Genomic DNA, 16147 nt, shown 5'->3' on the forward strand with positions numbered 1-16147 from the left:
CCGAGGTCATTGTCTCCTGAGTGAAGGGGTGTCTTCAGGAAAAGAGACTAGGCTTTCTCCCTATGGTCACAAATGACTCCTGACTTCCCTCCCTTTGCCTTCATTCTTCCCCATGTCAGGGAACAGCACCACCTCCACCCAGGTGTTGAGGCCCAATCCTGGTGTCAGCCTCCCGTCCTCCCTGCCTCCCAGCCTCATATTCAGTCCCTGGACTGCTCCATTTCCCTGCCACCACCATGGTCCAGGTCTGCGCTGTCTCTCCGACTGCTGCAGTGTCTGCACTCCATCAGCCTCCTGACTGCTCTCCCTGCGCCCCCCGGCCCTCACAGCCCCTTGTCCGTGCGGCATCCGTAGTGGTCTTTGCAGGCTCCAAAGCAGACACTGCCATTAGTTCCTTAAAATACTCATGCTGCTTCCCGTTGCTTTGTTCTTAGAACAAACCCACACTCCTTCCTGTGGGCGCCCAGGCCCATGTGACCTGGCTCCTTCCCCGGCTCCTGTTGCTCTTCCCCTTGTCCCTGACATTAGGCAACACGGGCCTCCTCTCTGTTTCTCAAACACAGCAAGGCCTTTCCCAGAACCGAGCGTTAGCCTTGCTGTTCCTCCACCTGCTGTGTCCGTCCTGCTGCTCTTCACACTTGCTCCTTCTCATCCTCCCCTGGCTGTTCAAGTATCACCTCCTCCCTGAGGCCTTCCTGTCTACAGTGGCTGCTTCTGTTTCTTATTTCAACATCCTGTTTATTTCCTTCAGAGGACTTATCACAGTTTGTAACTGCCTCCTTTGTTGCTACTCCCTTGTCTCCTCCATTAGGTTGTAAGCCCCACAGGAGGAGACTTGGACCCTCTCTCTCTTGTTCTTCCCTGGCCCCCGGAGCCTGATACAGTGCCCCACATGTCAGACAGTCAGGTTATCCTCAGAGTGGGGGACATTGATGGAGGGGCTCTGAGGCAAATGCTCAATCAGAATCAGAATCAGAATCATAACCCTCCTAGCAATTCCTATGTACCACCATTATAAGCTCTTCATGCATACGGCGGTCAGCAAACTTCTTCTGTAAAGAACCACATAGTAAATATTTTAGGCTTTGGGCCATATGGTCTGAAGCACAACTGTTCAACTCAGTTGTGGTAGCACAAACAACAACAGTAACAACAACCAACCAACCGTAGAAGATATGTAAACAAATGAACATGGCTCTGTTCTGATAAAACTTTATTTACAAAACCAGGTGGTGGGCCGGCTGACCCCTGATGTATGGTATTAACTTATTTAATCTTCAAAGATTCTCTGAGGTAACTACTATTATCATTATCACTGTTTTATAGATGAAGAAACTGAGAAGCATAGAGACCAGGTAACTTGGCTGAGATCATACAGCTATTCAGGGATAGAATCAGGATTTGTGCCCAGGCAGGTTGACTCCAGAGTCCAGAGTGGTGGCCAGCATCCCACACTGCCTCTTGGCAGGCTTTGGAGAAGCAGAGAGGAACCCCAGCACCTCCTTATCCCCTGAGGGCCTCCACTGCTTCCTGGCTATGGGAAATCTCCAAGTTTCCTCATTCAACAAACTGGGGATGCTAATGATGTATCCGTTATTGGGTTGCTGTCAGGATTAAAATGAGACTGTGCATGTAAATTAGCTGGCTCTGAGCCTAGACATAGCCTCACTGAGTGTAATCCTGACCCATATCCAATTCCAGCCCTTAGGTTCCATTCACATCGTTTCATATCGTCTCCTTGCTGTCTGTCTGCCTCATTCAGATTTGCCCTAGGTTGTCTTCGTGGACCTCCTTCCAACAGCCCCCTTTCAAGAAGTCCTCACGTTAATCGAGAGTTCCCCTATTAGGCGAACGCTGACTGAGTGCTCTGGGCCAGGCATGGGGCTGGCTCTGAGGATCTGGAGACCTCCCTGAGGAGCTCGCCAAGGAGCTGACCCCAGACAGCAGGGAAGACTGGGAAAGGGTTGGAGCTGAGTCTGATGGCCGAGACACTGGAGTCAGAGCTTCCCAAAGAAGAAGCTTTTGTGTGGGAAGATCAGTGGTGTTCTCTCTATTTTTTTTCTCTTGGTCTTAAGTTCTGAGAGCCAATCTAATAGCACCACTTGGAGCCAGGTGGACTCGAGATGGGCTCTGAGACTTCCCCATAGGTGAGATTGATGTTGAGGGCACACGGGGGTGGGCACCCCAGGAGGGGTGCGGGGATGCCCTTCAGCGCTGGAACTGCCTTCTCTTCACCAGCAGGGCTTTTCTGCACTCCCAGGAAAATGGGGAACCAGGGACTTCCTGACATCTTGGAGAGAAATCACACTTGTCTTCAAAGGAATTAAAATCTTACCGACATCATTCGTCCTGTATCCAAGAGAACCCTCTCCTGGGAAAGTATAAGGAAAAGAAAAGAAAAAGAAAATACACCCTTACCTCTGCCCCTGCAACACCAAAGCCACCCATCCCGTGGATAGGCAGTGGGTCGTCGGTAGGCTGTGGTCACATCTTGTCTGGCTGTCGTGGGGTCACCTGGCCTGTGCATGGTCTCCCTCCCCCGTTACGCCTGGTGGAAAATGGCCTCATTACTTCTGCGTTTCTCCAAGGCCCTTCCTCTTTGTCTAACCTACATGGCTAAAGGTTAATGAGAATAAAACCAGTTTCTCCCAGAGTTCTCAAAGTAGTCGTATTGTGTTAAAAGCTGTGGAAATGGTAGACAGGAAGAGAAGGTCAAGGGTTGGAGCAGAGGCCTAGCAGTTGTCTTGGGGGGTTTTGTCGTCCAAGGAAAGATCTTTCTGGGCCGCTGAAGACCGAGGCTTTGGTAACCACTTTAAATGCATCTCACTTCTCCCTCATGCCATGCGGATAACATACTAAATAAAGTGTCTTCTTCCTCTTCTGCCGTCTCCCCCACCTCCATCTCCTCCTCCTCCTCTTCTTCTTCTTCTTTTTTTTTTTTCACTTTCCTGGTAGTAACTGTTCTTCTTGGAAGAGCAGAATCTTAGAACTCAAGGGCCAGGTGACTGAAAGCAGGAACTGCCTGTCCTTCTAGCAGCTGGGGACCGGGCTCTCTGAGCCAGGGAACAGATCCCAGCGTCTCCTTGGGTCACTGCATCTGGGGATTTGACATTTTAACTTTTCTTCATCACTAAGCACATCTCTCCTCCTCTAATTTCAGCCCAGGACCCTTTGTTCACTCTCGGGTGGGTCTGCGGAAGAACATACTTGCACCTGCCCCCTGTTGCCAAATGCGAGCGTCAGTCACGGAGTTGGCTCCTTATGCTTCTGGCAAGGCCTCAACGGAGCTGAGAAACAGGCAGTTTGCCTTCTAGCAGCCCCTCCTGGGATTGGTAGCTTTCACTGGCCAGTGTGGGGTTGCCCCCCCATTGCCCACAGCTCACGGACCGTCCTGGGGCTCCTGGCCAGCCTTTGTGCCCCCTTGTCATCAGGCCCTGTCAGTCCTACCTGTCAGAGAAGGCAGCCTCTCTTGACTCTGCAGCTCTCAGGACCCTCCCTTACAAAGGAGCCTTGGGGGAAGACTGTAAACCTCTCAAACCCTTCCCAGGCACCTCTGTACACTTACCAACAGCCCCTGGATCCTAGCAGTCATTAGCAGGAGGGATCTCGGACCTAGTAAGGGGTGGAGGGTCACACAAGGCTGAATGGCGGTTACTTTGGGGGAAGCAGCACCCGTTAAATCCCAAGTAAGGAGTAAACAAGGGCTGCTCTGTAGCCACAGGTGTGAGTGGGAAGGGCAGACTTCAGTACCGGCTTGAAGGAATTTTCCACTGCTGTCCCTCTGGGATGTCTTCTGTCTCCAGATCTTATTTTCCTGACATAGATCTAAACCTTTTATGTCAAATGCCATCACTAAAATGACAACTGAATTATTTGTAAAGTAAAAAAAAAAATGTTTTTAATGCCTTGGGCAATTTTAAAACAATTATTGATTCCACAAAGGAAATGTGGCCACTCCTAGAAATCATATCATTTATTCTGGAAGAGATGTTGGATGTCAGCTCGTCTCACTCACCTCCACTCTCTTAAGATTGTCCCTAAGGGACCCCAACCTGAAAAGTCCCCTACCCACATCCTTGCTTCTCTCCTTCTCTCCTTCATCCTCTCCTGGTGGTGCCATCAATTATTCAGTCTTCCAAACGAACCTGGGATTCATCCTCCACTGTCCTCTCTTACAGCCCTTCCACTGAACCCATTTCTAAATCCTTGCGTTTTACCTCAGAAATGCCTCACAAACATGGCTTCTCTCTTCCCCTGCCTTAGATCAGGCCGTTGTCATCCATGTCTGTTGTATTAGCCTCTTCCCTGAACTCCGTGCGTAGGCCTGTCCTGTATGTTTAGCATCCCTAAAATTTTCAAAACCATGAGGTAAAATTTGGAATTCCTGGCGTGGCACTCATTCAGGGCTGTTCGCGCGATGCTCCTCCCCTGTCTCCACACTCACAGGGACCTTACAGGAATTTATTTAGTTGCACAGGAATCAGCTTATGCAGGTGCTGGCAAAGCTGGGAAGCCGAACAGAAGACTCAGGGTGAGGCAACTCAGAGATGAGTTCTGGCGGGAGGCTTCCCACCCCCTCTAGAGCTTAGGAGCTGGGGACCACTCTTGGCCACAGAGCCAGGGGCCATCTGTTGGTGACAAAAGAGGAGACCCAGTCGCTGTGGGGATGCTGCCCAGCACCAAGGGATGGGAGAGAAATACTCTGGCTTCTCCCTTCCTCCCACCCTTTAGTCCCTTGACAGTGTCTCTTATTGGCTGAACCTAGCCAGAAGCTAGGGAGCCCAGAAAACAAGAGTTTGTGGGGGGTCAGCCTCACCCCACCTCGTGATACAGATCAGGGCAGAAGAGCAGAGAGTGGCTCTGAGAACAAACAGGCAAATGACTGGTGTGTTCCCTTCATTCCACTTGAGCTACAGTTAATTATTAACCATTCCAGAATTTTTATGATCTCCTCTGCAAAATTCTTGTATCTCCTTCATCTAGAAAGGAGAAGGGATACCTTCTTCATGTCCAGCTGAGATGTTTTCTTCTCTTTGAAATCAACAGACACCTCAGAAAGCATTAGCTACTCCTCACCTGGGCTCAGACAGTTTTTTTGTGGTACTTGCCCCCAGGGCATTATAATGCATCATTCTTGTGTCCCGTTGCCTCTACTTGCCCTGGAGACCCTCCACAACAGATGTAATATCACAGATCTCTGCACTCTTGGGACCCAATCCAGGACATGTGCATGCTGAGTCCATGCGGGGATGGACAAACGAGGGAGCTGTGGGGGGTGTCTTGTTCAAGGTTGCATAGCTGGTGAGTGGCAGAGCAGGGACGGAGCCCAGGTCTCCGGCCCTGTGCCATTTTCACTCTGGAATTTCATCTGTAGTAACTAGTAACTCCCAAGAACCAGATCTTGAAAGCTCTGTAGGCATAGTTCCTGGACTTATGTCTTAGAAAGTATAAAATGATTGGGGCTCCTGGATGGCTCAGTCAGTTGAGCCTTTGACTCTTGGTTTTTGGCTCGGGTCGTGATCTCAGGGTTGTAGGGTTGGGCTCCTCGCTCTGCAGGGAGTTGCTTTAGATTCTCTCTCTCCTTCTGCCGCGCCCCCCCCAATCCCGCTCTCATGCTCTTTCTCTCTCTCAAAATAAATAAATCTTTTTAAAAAAACAAACCCACAAAGTATAAAATGATTTATAAAAACATTCCCAAGTTTTCCAAACCTTCATTAATCTAAACAAGATGTTTGGGATCCTATGGAAGGAGTATGGACAGACAGACAGACAAGGGTCTGCCTTTCTTTTCTTTCTTTTTTTTTTCCCGTATCATTATTTTTAATGTCCAGCATTTACAATACGAGGGCCAGAGCTTTCTCCCCAACCCAAGTTTATAAATTCTCAGTTGGCTTGTGAGGCCAATAGGGATACTTCTTGTCTAATCTGGTTTCTGGGAAGACTTCATTCAGGTCCTCAATGGTCATCTGATCAAATGGAATTATGTTCCTCATCTTCTCCAGCTCTTTTTCATATTCCTCAATCCTGGCCTTTGAGAGGGACAAAAACTCGGCAGACTTTTCACATCTTCTTTTTCTTCAGCATCCACCCGAACAGTGTATTTATCCTCTGGCACAGGAACCTTCAGGGCATTAAACTTTGTCTTGAAGTCATCTACCAAACCAGCCTTTGCCACATTGGCCTTGTAGTAAGCCCAGTCAATAGCAGGTGGTTTCTCAGGGAGAGTAGCCAACCTGGAGGTAAGTGTCTCATTCCAGGATTTCAGGGAGTTAGCAATGGCCTTCTGGTTTCGGGGTATGATCTCCCCAAAAGCTACCCAGTCAATGGTTTTTAGAGCAAGTTTTCGTGCAGCCATCTTGAGATCCTTCATTGACCCCAGTGGCCTAGAGTCCCTCTGCCTTTCTTTTTTATTTATTTTATTTTATTTTATTTTATTTTTTAAAGATTTTATTTATTTATTTGAGAGAGAATGAGAGATAGAGGGCACGAGAGGGAAGAGGGTCAGAGGGAGAAGCAGACTCCCTGCTGAGCAGGGAGCCCGATGTGGGACTTGGTCCCGGGACTCCAGGATCATGACCTGAGCCGAAGGCAGTCGCTTAACCAACTGAGCCACCCAGGCGCCCCTGCCTTTCTTTTTTAAACCTGAGACTGAATTCTGCTAGATATGTGTTTTTTATGGTAACTAAAACCTAAACTCTTGTTGCTTTAGAATGTTAGACTGTTCATTATGTGTTCCCCAAAAATGAATCAGAAGAAATTTGTAAGTAGAGAACTTAAATCCTGACATCCACAGATGTCCTTTGGAATTCCGAGAAAATTCTCAATGAAAAGAGGCAGCAGTTTATGAAGCTAAAAAATGATGTTTATAAGAAACTCAGTAAGAGTCCTTGGGGAGCATATTGTATGTGATTTTCTTTGTCCTTTTAGGTTTGAGTCAATAACTTTTCAGCAGGAGGACCACACTGTGAGTGCCATCAATGGCAGGAATAAGGCCCCATTCGCTGCAGTAGGGAGATGTACAGGCTCTGATATTAATTTCAGTGACTTTTTTTTCTTATTTGCAAGAACTGAACTCTTTTTACTCTTCCTGTTACATAAGCTATTATACCCAAAGGGGAAAGATTTTAATAAAATGGAACTCTTATTTATTTCCATGAATAGCTGCCTGGGAATGACAGTACTAGCTGGAAATGTTCAATTAATTAGAGAAATATGTTTATTAGATAAAGAAATAGCAGCCTTTATGGTCATATTATTGGGGCTCTCTCATGTCCGTGAACACATTGAATGGATTCCATTTTAGGGGCCGGTCATGGGCCTGAAGAAGCTTCAGAGGAGGGAGCCAGACCCTGCCCTGGGAGCTATCATGGTTCGTTTTTATACAAGAACACTGTCCTGAAACATTGAAAGTGCATATTGTGTAGCAGAACATAAGTGCTTATTTAAAAAAATATATATATGTCTAATGAAATAAAAACTCAATTTCATAAAAACAAATACTGGGCAAGACCACAGATGACAGTGAACAAGGTCAGTAGGTAATTCCTGCATGCTGCCTACAGCTGGGCTAGACACAAAGGGAGGAGCAGGGAGGGAGCGGCATTGGGTCCTCAGGCCTCTGGGGGCCATGCAGCAGGAGCAAGGAGACCGTGAGGGTCACACGCATGCTGGGGCGCCCCCAGCACGAAGACGGACAAGGCCCGGTCCTGCCCAGCAGCCTGATAGGAGAGTGGTTCCCAAAGTGTGCTTCATAAGCCCCCCGGGGTACTGGAGAAACTCTTACCAGGAGAGCAGCTGATAGACTCTTACTTAGTTCAGGTATGTTCAGGCACAGAAATTGGCAAATTGTTCACATTGGCCTCCCTGAAGCCCTTTCAGGGGATCTGTATGGGCAAGACTATTTTCATACTACTACTAAGATATCATTTGCCATTTTTACTCTCCTTTCCTGAGCATACAGTGGTGCTTTCTGAAAGCTACATGAGGTGTGATACTGTAACAGCCTGAATGCAAGAGTATCACATATGAGAACCCAGCTATCTTCTGTTAAGCCCAAACAGATGTGCAAAAATGTGAAACAATGCCTTCTCACTCATTTTTTCGTTTTGGAAAGTGGCTATTTTTCATAAAGATGCTATTTATGTTACCATATAGTTGGCTTATTATTATCTTAAAGTAAATTAATAAAGAATGTATTTTTTAAACTCAAAATTTTTTTTTTTTTTTAGATTTTATTTATTTATTTGAGAGAGAGAGAGAATGAGAGATAGAAAGCACGAAAAGGAAGAGGGTCAGAGGGAGAAGCAGACTCCCTGCTGAGCAGGGAGCCCGATGCGGGACTCGATCCCAGGACTCCAGGATCATGACCTGAGCCGAAGGCAGTCGCCCAACCAACTGAGCCACCCAGGCGCCCCTAAAGTCAAATTTTTAAAAAAAGATTTATTTATTTATTTGAGAGAGAGAGAGCACGAGTGGGAGGAGCAGAGGGAGAGAGAATCCCAAGTAGACTCTTTTCTGAGCGCAGAGCCCGACACAAGGCTCGATCTCACAACCCTGAGATCATGACCTAAACCAAAACCAAGAGTTGGACGTTTTTTTAGTTTTTAAAAATTTTTTTAAATTTTTAAAGATTTTTGTTCATTTATTTGAGAGAGACAGAGATAGCGAGACAGAACACAAATGGGGAGGAGAGGGAGAAGCAGGCTGCCTGCTGAGCAGGGAGCCTGATGCAGAACTCGAGCCCAGGACCCTGGGATCATGACCCAAGCCGAAGGCAGATGCTTAACCAACTATGCCACCCAGGTGCCCAAGAGTTGGACGTTTAACCAACTGTGCCACCCAGGCACCCCTAAACTCCTCAGTGTTAATCTCAAATTGGTAAATATCAATAGCTATAATCCACATAAACAACTCAGGGGGTCCTCAGTTTTTTTGAGACTTTATTTTTTAGAGTGGTTTTAGATGCACAGCAAAGTTGAGCAGAAGGTACAGAGATTTCTCACAGACCCCCTGCCCCAGGCACAGCCTCCCCCACCAACATCCCCCACCAGAGAGGTACATCTGTCACAGTTGATGAACCTGTGTTGTGTAAGGGAGGAAAAATACCTTCCCCTCTACTCTTCTGAGTTCTTAGCTGAGACCTCTGTGATAAAAGACAGATTAGCAAGAGAAAAACAGGCAGAAGTTTATTAACATCTATAACTCATATATGTGTGGGAGATACCCAGGGAAAAATGAGTAGCTCTCTGAGGTGGCTTGAGATTCAGGCTTGAATATCATCCTAAGAGGGAAAAGGGAGGGGGAAGTAGGCCTCTTAGGGGAGAGCGAATGATTTTGAGGAGAGATAAATGGGCCCTTAGAAGATTAGGTGGGATATGTGATAGTTTATGACCAAGTTTGGATATGACCTAGTTTCTTCTCCTGTAATGAGCCACTCTTTCCTGGTTGATGAGACTCTTGGAGAGGTGGTTTATAATAATTGAGTTCCCTTTGGAAGATCTGTCTTTAGGCAGATAAGGTGTTGTTTTAGGACAAATGTATAATGACATGTATCTACTGTTATAGTATCATACCGAGTGTTTTCACTGCCCTAAAAATCCTTTCTGCACCTCTTATTCATCTCTCCCTACCTCCATCCTAACTCCTGACAACCACCGATCTTTTTACTGTCTCCATAATTTTGCCTTTTCCAGAATGTCCTATAGTTGGAACTGTAGACTATGCAGGGCTCTTCAGACTGGCTTCTTTCACTAAGTAATATACATTTAAGATTTCTCCACATCTTTTCATGGCTCGATAGATCATTTCTTAGTAGTGCTGAAGAATATTCCGTTGTCTGGATGTACCACAGTTTATCCATTCACCTACTGTTGGACATCTCGATTGCTTCTAAGTTTTGGCAGTTATGAATAAATCTCCTATAAACATCCATGTGCAGTGTTTTATGTGGACATGGGTTTCTACCTCCCATGGGTAAATACCGAGGAGGGATTCCTGGATGGTAAGACATGTTTAGTTAAGAAACTGCCAGGCAGTCTTCCCAAGTGTCGCATTCCCACCCGCAGGGAGTGAGGGTTCCTGTCCCTCCACATCCTCACCCATATTTGGGATCATCAGGGGTGGGGATTTGGGCCATTCTAGTAGGTGAATAGTGGTATCTCATTTTATTTGTGTTTTCCTGACAACATATGAAGTGGAACACCTTTTCATATGCTTATTTGCCATCTCCCTATCTTCTCTGGTGAGGTGTATTTTGGACAACAGTCCTTTTTCAGATGTGTCTTTTGAAACTATTTTCCCACAGTCTGTGGCTTGATTTCCCATTCTCTTGACAGTGTCTTTCGCAGAGCAGCAATTTTACTGAAGTCCACTTTATGAATTCTTTCTTTCATGGTTTGTGCCTTTGGTGTTGTCTCTGGAAAGTCATTGCCATACCCCAGGTCATCTAGATTTTCTCCCATGTTGTCTTCTGGGAGTTCAATAGCTTTGTGCTTTACATTTAGGTCTATGATTTTGAGTTAGTCTTTGTGAAGGGTGGAAAGTCTACGTCTAGATTCATCTTTTTTTTTTTTTTTTTTTGCATGTGGATGTCCAGTTGTTCCGGCACCACTTGTGAAAAAACTGTTTTTGCTCCATTGTATTGCCTTTGCTTCTTTGTCAAAGATCAGTCGACTGTATTTATGTGGGTCTATTTTTGGGTTCTCTATTCTGTTCCATTTATCTATCTGTCTCTTCTTTCACTGCTTCACAACTATCTTGATTATTATAGCTTCATAGGAAGTCTTGAAGTAGGGTTGTGTCAATCCTCCAATTTTGTTCCTTTTTTTTTTAAGTTTTTATTTATTTATTTGACAGAGAGAGACACAGCGAGAGAGGGAACACAAGCAGGGGGAGTGGGGCTTTCTGAAAGCTACATGAGGTGTGATACTGAGGGAGAAGCAGGCTTCCCGCCGAGCAGGGAGCCCGATGCGGGGCTCGATCCCAGGACCCTGGGATCATGACCTGAGCCGAAGGCAGACGCTTAACGAATGAGCCACCCAGGCGCCCCCTCCAATTTTGTTCTACTCCTTCAATATTGTGTTGGATGTTTAGGGTCTTTGGGGTGCTCAGTTTTTAAGAGTCTAAAGGGTGGGAGGGAGGGTCCTAAGACCAAAAAGTTTGAGAACTGCTGTTGTAGAGACAGATGGGCACACAGATGAGTGTATTAAATTCTTTTGTTTGGAAAGAGGATAGAATGTAGTGGAAGGGAACCCAAACTGAGTTTTGTACATCTTATTGCCCTGTTTTAGGAGCTGAGCAAGCTTGTTGTGTTAGGGCACATCTGTGAGAGTCCAAATTTAGATGGTGTGTGGCAGAGACAGGAGCCTGGTCTCAGAGAGAACCCTAGAGGGGTGTAGGACATGAATTGTTGTCTTCCCTTGGGACCAGAGAAGGCAGGGCAGATGAGGGAGGTTTGGAATTGGTGTTTCCATTTCTCTGAGCGAAAGGTGAGTCTTGGGTATTAGGATTGTGCACGTGAACCAAGCACCGTGCCTCTTCATCTCTGCAATTAAGATGTGTTAACTCTCAAGAATAAACCAGGTTAAAAGGGCAACAATCACATCTTGTACTGTTCACCTACCCCCCTTGAAGTTCTGCAGGAAGCATATGCAGAGAGGAAAAGGTAGGGCTTTGGTCTCAAACCCCAGGATTAAAAAAAAAACCCAAAACAAAAAAAAAAATCCCAAAACCCTGTTGTGTGGGTCTCCTCCAGAGAGAAAGCTTTATTTACTGAAAGAGGCCAGTTGCTTTCTCTGCTCCATTCTTGCAGGCCACACCCCAGACTCAGACCACTCCTGCGCTGGGTGAGGCCGGCAGCTGACTAGAGCGGGCCCGTGCCATCTCCCACCTGCACTGTCAGGCCACCCAGCTGCTCTCAGGCCCAGTTGACCTCATCAGCTGCAGGAGATTCTTGAGGGATCCCAAGAGCAAGCCAAAGCAAGCAAGCCTGAAGGCCAAGCCTTCCTGTTCCCTAACCACGTGGAAGGATATCACTCCCAGGGACCACCCTTGATTGCCTCCCATCCTTTAGCCACTTGCCAGACACCCTGAAAGCACCAGTCCAGGCCCTGTGCCCAAAGTAACAGCATTCTTACTGGGGAGGCAGGGCTGTTTTTAAGGAAACCAGTGGGTTCAGAGGGTCTGCAGAGGTCCAGAGATCAGGTGTCTGTGCTGTTTTATGGGGAGAAGGTCTAGACTTTTCATCAGATTTCAAAGATGGAGAAAGTCCTTCCTTATAAAAAGTTAAAGGATCATTGTGTTAGCAGGCAACACTAGTTAGAGCCGTCCTGTTGCAGGTTAGTCAAGGAGTCCATTCAAGCATATTAATTCAGCAAATAGTTGATTTGCTCTCCATGCCTGGCTCGGTGCTGAGGGCTGGAGACGTAATATTGAGTAAGACCAGATGGGATCTCTGTGTCATTGAAGCGCACAGATGTAAATCAAATACTCACACAAGCGCATGTCTAATTTAAAAAATCAAATGTTGCTCTGAATTTCAGAACATGGTTCTATGATAGATACAATAGTGGATGTTTAGTTTTTGTTTTTGTGTATTTGTTTATTTTTGAGTAGGTACTATATTCATGTTGAAAAATTCAAAAGGATTATATAGTGAAAGACCACTCCACCCCCGCCCCCGGCACTGCGCCACCCACTTAACCGTTATCCCTCAGCCACTCCCTGGAGGCCATGCATGCTTCATAACATGAGTGGCTGTTCTGCTGTTCAGCGGGGGCGGAGGAAGGGGAGTGTAGAGAAAGCCTACCTGAGGATATGACACTTGAAATCTGAATCATGAATGTGAAGCGAAGAAGACTGGAAGGGCATAGGGGAGGCATTCTAGGTAGAGGCAATAGCTTATGCAAAGGCCCTGTGGCAGGAGACAGCTTGATGTATTAGAAGAATGAAAAGAAAGCCTATATGGCTCAAGTGCAGAAAGCAAGGGGAGGAGAGGTCCAGGATGCTGCTGGGTGGAGAGGGTGCAATCTTGTAGCTCTCTTAGCATTGTGGACTTTCCCCTAAGAGCCTGGCAAGCCACTGAACAATGAGAGGAGGTAACCTTCAATCACACTTGCATTTTGAAAATGTTACCCTGGCTGTAGTATGGAGAATGGATTGTAGGGGAAAGCAGTTAATATGCTTATTTAGTTCAGGTGAGAAATGATGTGGCTTGGTGGTAGTGATGTATCTATATATATTGCAAGAAATGCATTGGTATACAAGATTCTTCTGAAAAATGTGAACAAAATGTTTGTTGCCGTTCTCTCAACCTAGTGGAAGAAAATTCCGTAACAAGAGTCAGCTTAGAATGTAGTTAACACCCTGGTTGTATTTGGTCCAAGTGCGTGGCCGAACTAACAGGATAATTTAGCATCCTGTAAGAGGCTGGTGGACAAAGGTCTGAAGTCTCATAAAATCTTGCTAGAAGTCGTCTGGTCCCGGCTCCTGCTTGAGCACCCCAAAGACATCTCCCCTGTGCGGGAGCCCTCCAGTGGCTGGAGGTTGTTACTGTTGTTACCAAGTCATAACAGAATGACCATGTGGGTGATGTGCGCTAATTAGGAAACAATTGTTTTGGTCTCTGCACACTCAATTTTCCTTCTCTTCTCCTGACCCCCCCAGAATGGCTTATGCTGAGGAGCAGGGAGGTATCCCGTGTGGTTTCATCCGCCAGAATTCCAGCAACTCCATTTCCTTGGACTTTGAGCCCGACACGGAGTTCCAGTTTGTGGAGCAATTAGAGGAGCGCTACAAATGTGCCTTCTGCCACTCCGTGCTGCACAACCCCCACCAGACGGGCTGTGGGCACCGCTTCTGCCAGCAGTGCATCGTGTCCCTGAGGTGAGCTCGCAGGGCCTGCAGCTCTGGTCACAACCAGAGGCGGGGGGTGGGGGGGGGAGGGCGGGGGGGCGGGGGTGTTCCTGGGACCCAAGTGTCCAGAGCGACCACTCGATTGGAATGGTAGCTTTGGGAATTGCTGTGGTTGGCCACAGAAGCACGAACACGAGGAGGGGCTCTCCCGGAGCCCTTCTCCGAGAGCCTAAGGAATCATGTTTTGGTTTTTGGTTTTTGGGGTTTTTTTTTGCCACTCCCACTTATTGATAGTCACCTTCCCCCACCCTTTCTTTTACATCAAGTGTAATGAAAATACAGTGTTCTATTAGTTTCAGGTGTACAATATAATGAGTCAAGAATTCTATACATGACTTGGGGCTCATTTCAGTCACCTTTTTTAAAAATGTAGATCACACCTGTTTTGCACGGGAGGGCAAACCTTGATGCACGTCTGTGTTGGGAAGGACCTGCGTTTCACAGGGGTCTTTTGTGGTGGTCGCTTGGACCTTTCCTTGCCAAAAGGCAAAGGTGGTGTTACATCCGGAAAGGGACCGCACCTCAGTGGCAGCTGTAAAACCTGGGTCCTGCCATTTTGAAGGTGGAGACCAAGATAGATGTGGAAGCAGGCTTTGGGGGCTTATTTAGGGCAGTAAGTAAGCTGTCTCCTACCAAGCTTGGAAAGGGGGTTATTATAGCACATTCTCATTCATTCATGGGTTTGTCCATTCAGCACCTGTGTGTTCCAGGCACCTTACTAAGCTAAGCTCTAGGGCATGGAGAGGAAGGGCTGGAGGTTCAGTGTGGAACAGGACCCAGTGTCTGCCCTCTAGAATGCTCCAGCCTAGTGAAGGAAAGAGGCTGTGTTACAGGGTGATAAGTCCTGGCAGAGGACATTGAACTCTGTCTAGGGGACTTACTAATTGACCTGCATCCTGGGGAATGAACGGGAGTTTTTCAGCAGACTGGGGAGGTGCTGAAGCTACAAAAGGGGAGTGGGGGAGAGATAGAACCCTTCCTGGGGGAGGGAGCGGCAGGAGGGGAGACAGGGCCCAGCCTGTTCAGGGGTCAAGCATGGCGGGCGTGCTGGGTCTGCTCTTGGAAGAGCTGTTGGGGTCAACTCTTAATTCGGCTCTATTTTTATTTATCTCTCCAGAGAATTAAATGCAGTCCCACTCTGTCCTGTAGATAAGGAGGTTATCAGATCTCAGGAGGTAAGAAAATCCCCACTTTGGTTTAGCAGTTCGCTGGGTGATGGAGAAGCCGGTGTCCTGGGTTGAATTGGACATAGAGGTCGGAGCAGTAGAGCAGGAGAGGGGGCCCTTTCTTAGAGTCCACAATCCTCTCCTACGGGGTCAGGTCAAACCCCACTCCTACCACTGTTTCAGAGGCTTCTTTGGGTCTTTAATGACTCCACACCCCAGTGTTTCCTCTGTCCTCTCCTTACCCCCTTCCTACAGCAGCTCCAGGTGTACTGAGTTGCTTGGAGAACTGAAACATCCTGTTCTCTGGAATTCACTTTCTCCTCTGGTCTGTTTCTAGAACTTCCTTCTATTATTATTATGTCTAACAGTAGCTTTATTTAGATATAATTCATATGCCATAAAATTTACCTTTAAAGTGTATGTGTTTCTTGGGTATACACCCAGGAGTCGAATTACCGGGTCATGTGGTAATTCTGTTTAGGGTCATAATGGTCACTCTATGTGTAACATTCTGAGGAACGGTCAGATTATTTTCCAAAGCAGCTGCACCATTTTACATTCCATCCAGCAGGGTGTGAGAGTTCTAATGTCTTAGATCCTTGCCAAAAGTTGTTACTGTCCATCTTTTTGATTATAGTCTTTCTAGGGGGTACCTGTTTTGATTTGCATTTCTCTGATGATTAAGGATATGGAGCATCTGTCATGTGTTTGTCCATTTGTATGTCTTCTGGTAGAAATGCCTATTTAATTTCTTTGCCCAGTTTTAAGTGGATTATTGGTCTCTTATTGATGAGTTCTAAGAGTTCTTTTTATATTCTAGATAAAAGGCTCTTATCAGATATACGATTTGCAAATATTTTTCTCCCATTTTGTGGGTTGTCTTTTCACTCCCTTGGTCGTGTCCTTTGAAGCATGAAAAGCATTTCGTTTTGATGAGTCTTACTTGTTTTTGTTTGTTTGGGTTGCTTGTTCTTTTAGTGTTGTATCTAAGAAATTGTTAACTAACCCAGTTTTCCTCCCTTAAAACTTCCTTTTTGGCGGGGGCGGGGGGGCGGGCGTGGAGGGAGAGA

General features: G+C 46.6%; 1 protein-coding gene and 1 pseudogene across 16 annotated transcripts in view; one reads left to right on the top strand and one right to left on the bottom strand.

Annotated features, from left to right (window-relative positions):
- TRAF5 (TNF receptor associated factor 5) overlaps positions 1-16147 on the top strand; it is a 46655-nt gene that overhangs the window by 13863 nt on the left and 16645 nt on the right. For 5 of the 16 annotated variants that reach the window (XM_027613220.2, XM_027613227.2, XM_027613229.2 and 2 more), the window contains 2 exons: positions 13663-13881; positions 15029-15086. In XM_027613220.2, coding sequence (XP_027469021.1) covers positions 13664-13881; positions 15029-15086 — 276 coding nt within the window. In that variant the 5' untranslated portion in view covers position 13663. Of the gene's footprint in view, positions 1-1229; positions 1294-1762; positions 2148-2238; positions 2474-13662; positions 13882-15028; positions 15087-16147 lie in introns of those variants that run through there. The other 11 variants (XM_027613216.2, XM_027613217.2, XM_027613218.2 and 8 more) reach the window with 7 other exon arrangements.
- On the bottom strand, positions 5769-6370 carry LOC113933280 (annotated as a pseudogene).

The sequence above is a fragment of the Zalophus californianus genome, chromosome 10 (assembly GCF_009762305.2).
Source record: "Zalophus californianus isolate mZalCal1 chromosome 10, mZalCal1.pri.v2, whole genome shotgun sequence".
Lineage (NCBI taxonomy): Eukaryota > Metazoa > Chordata > Mammalia > Carnivora > Otariidae > Zalophus > Zalophus californianus.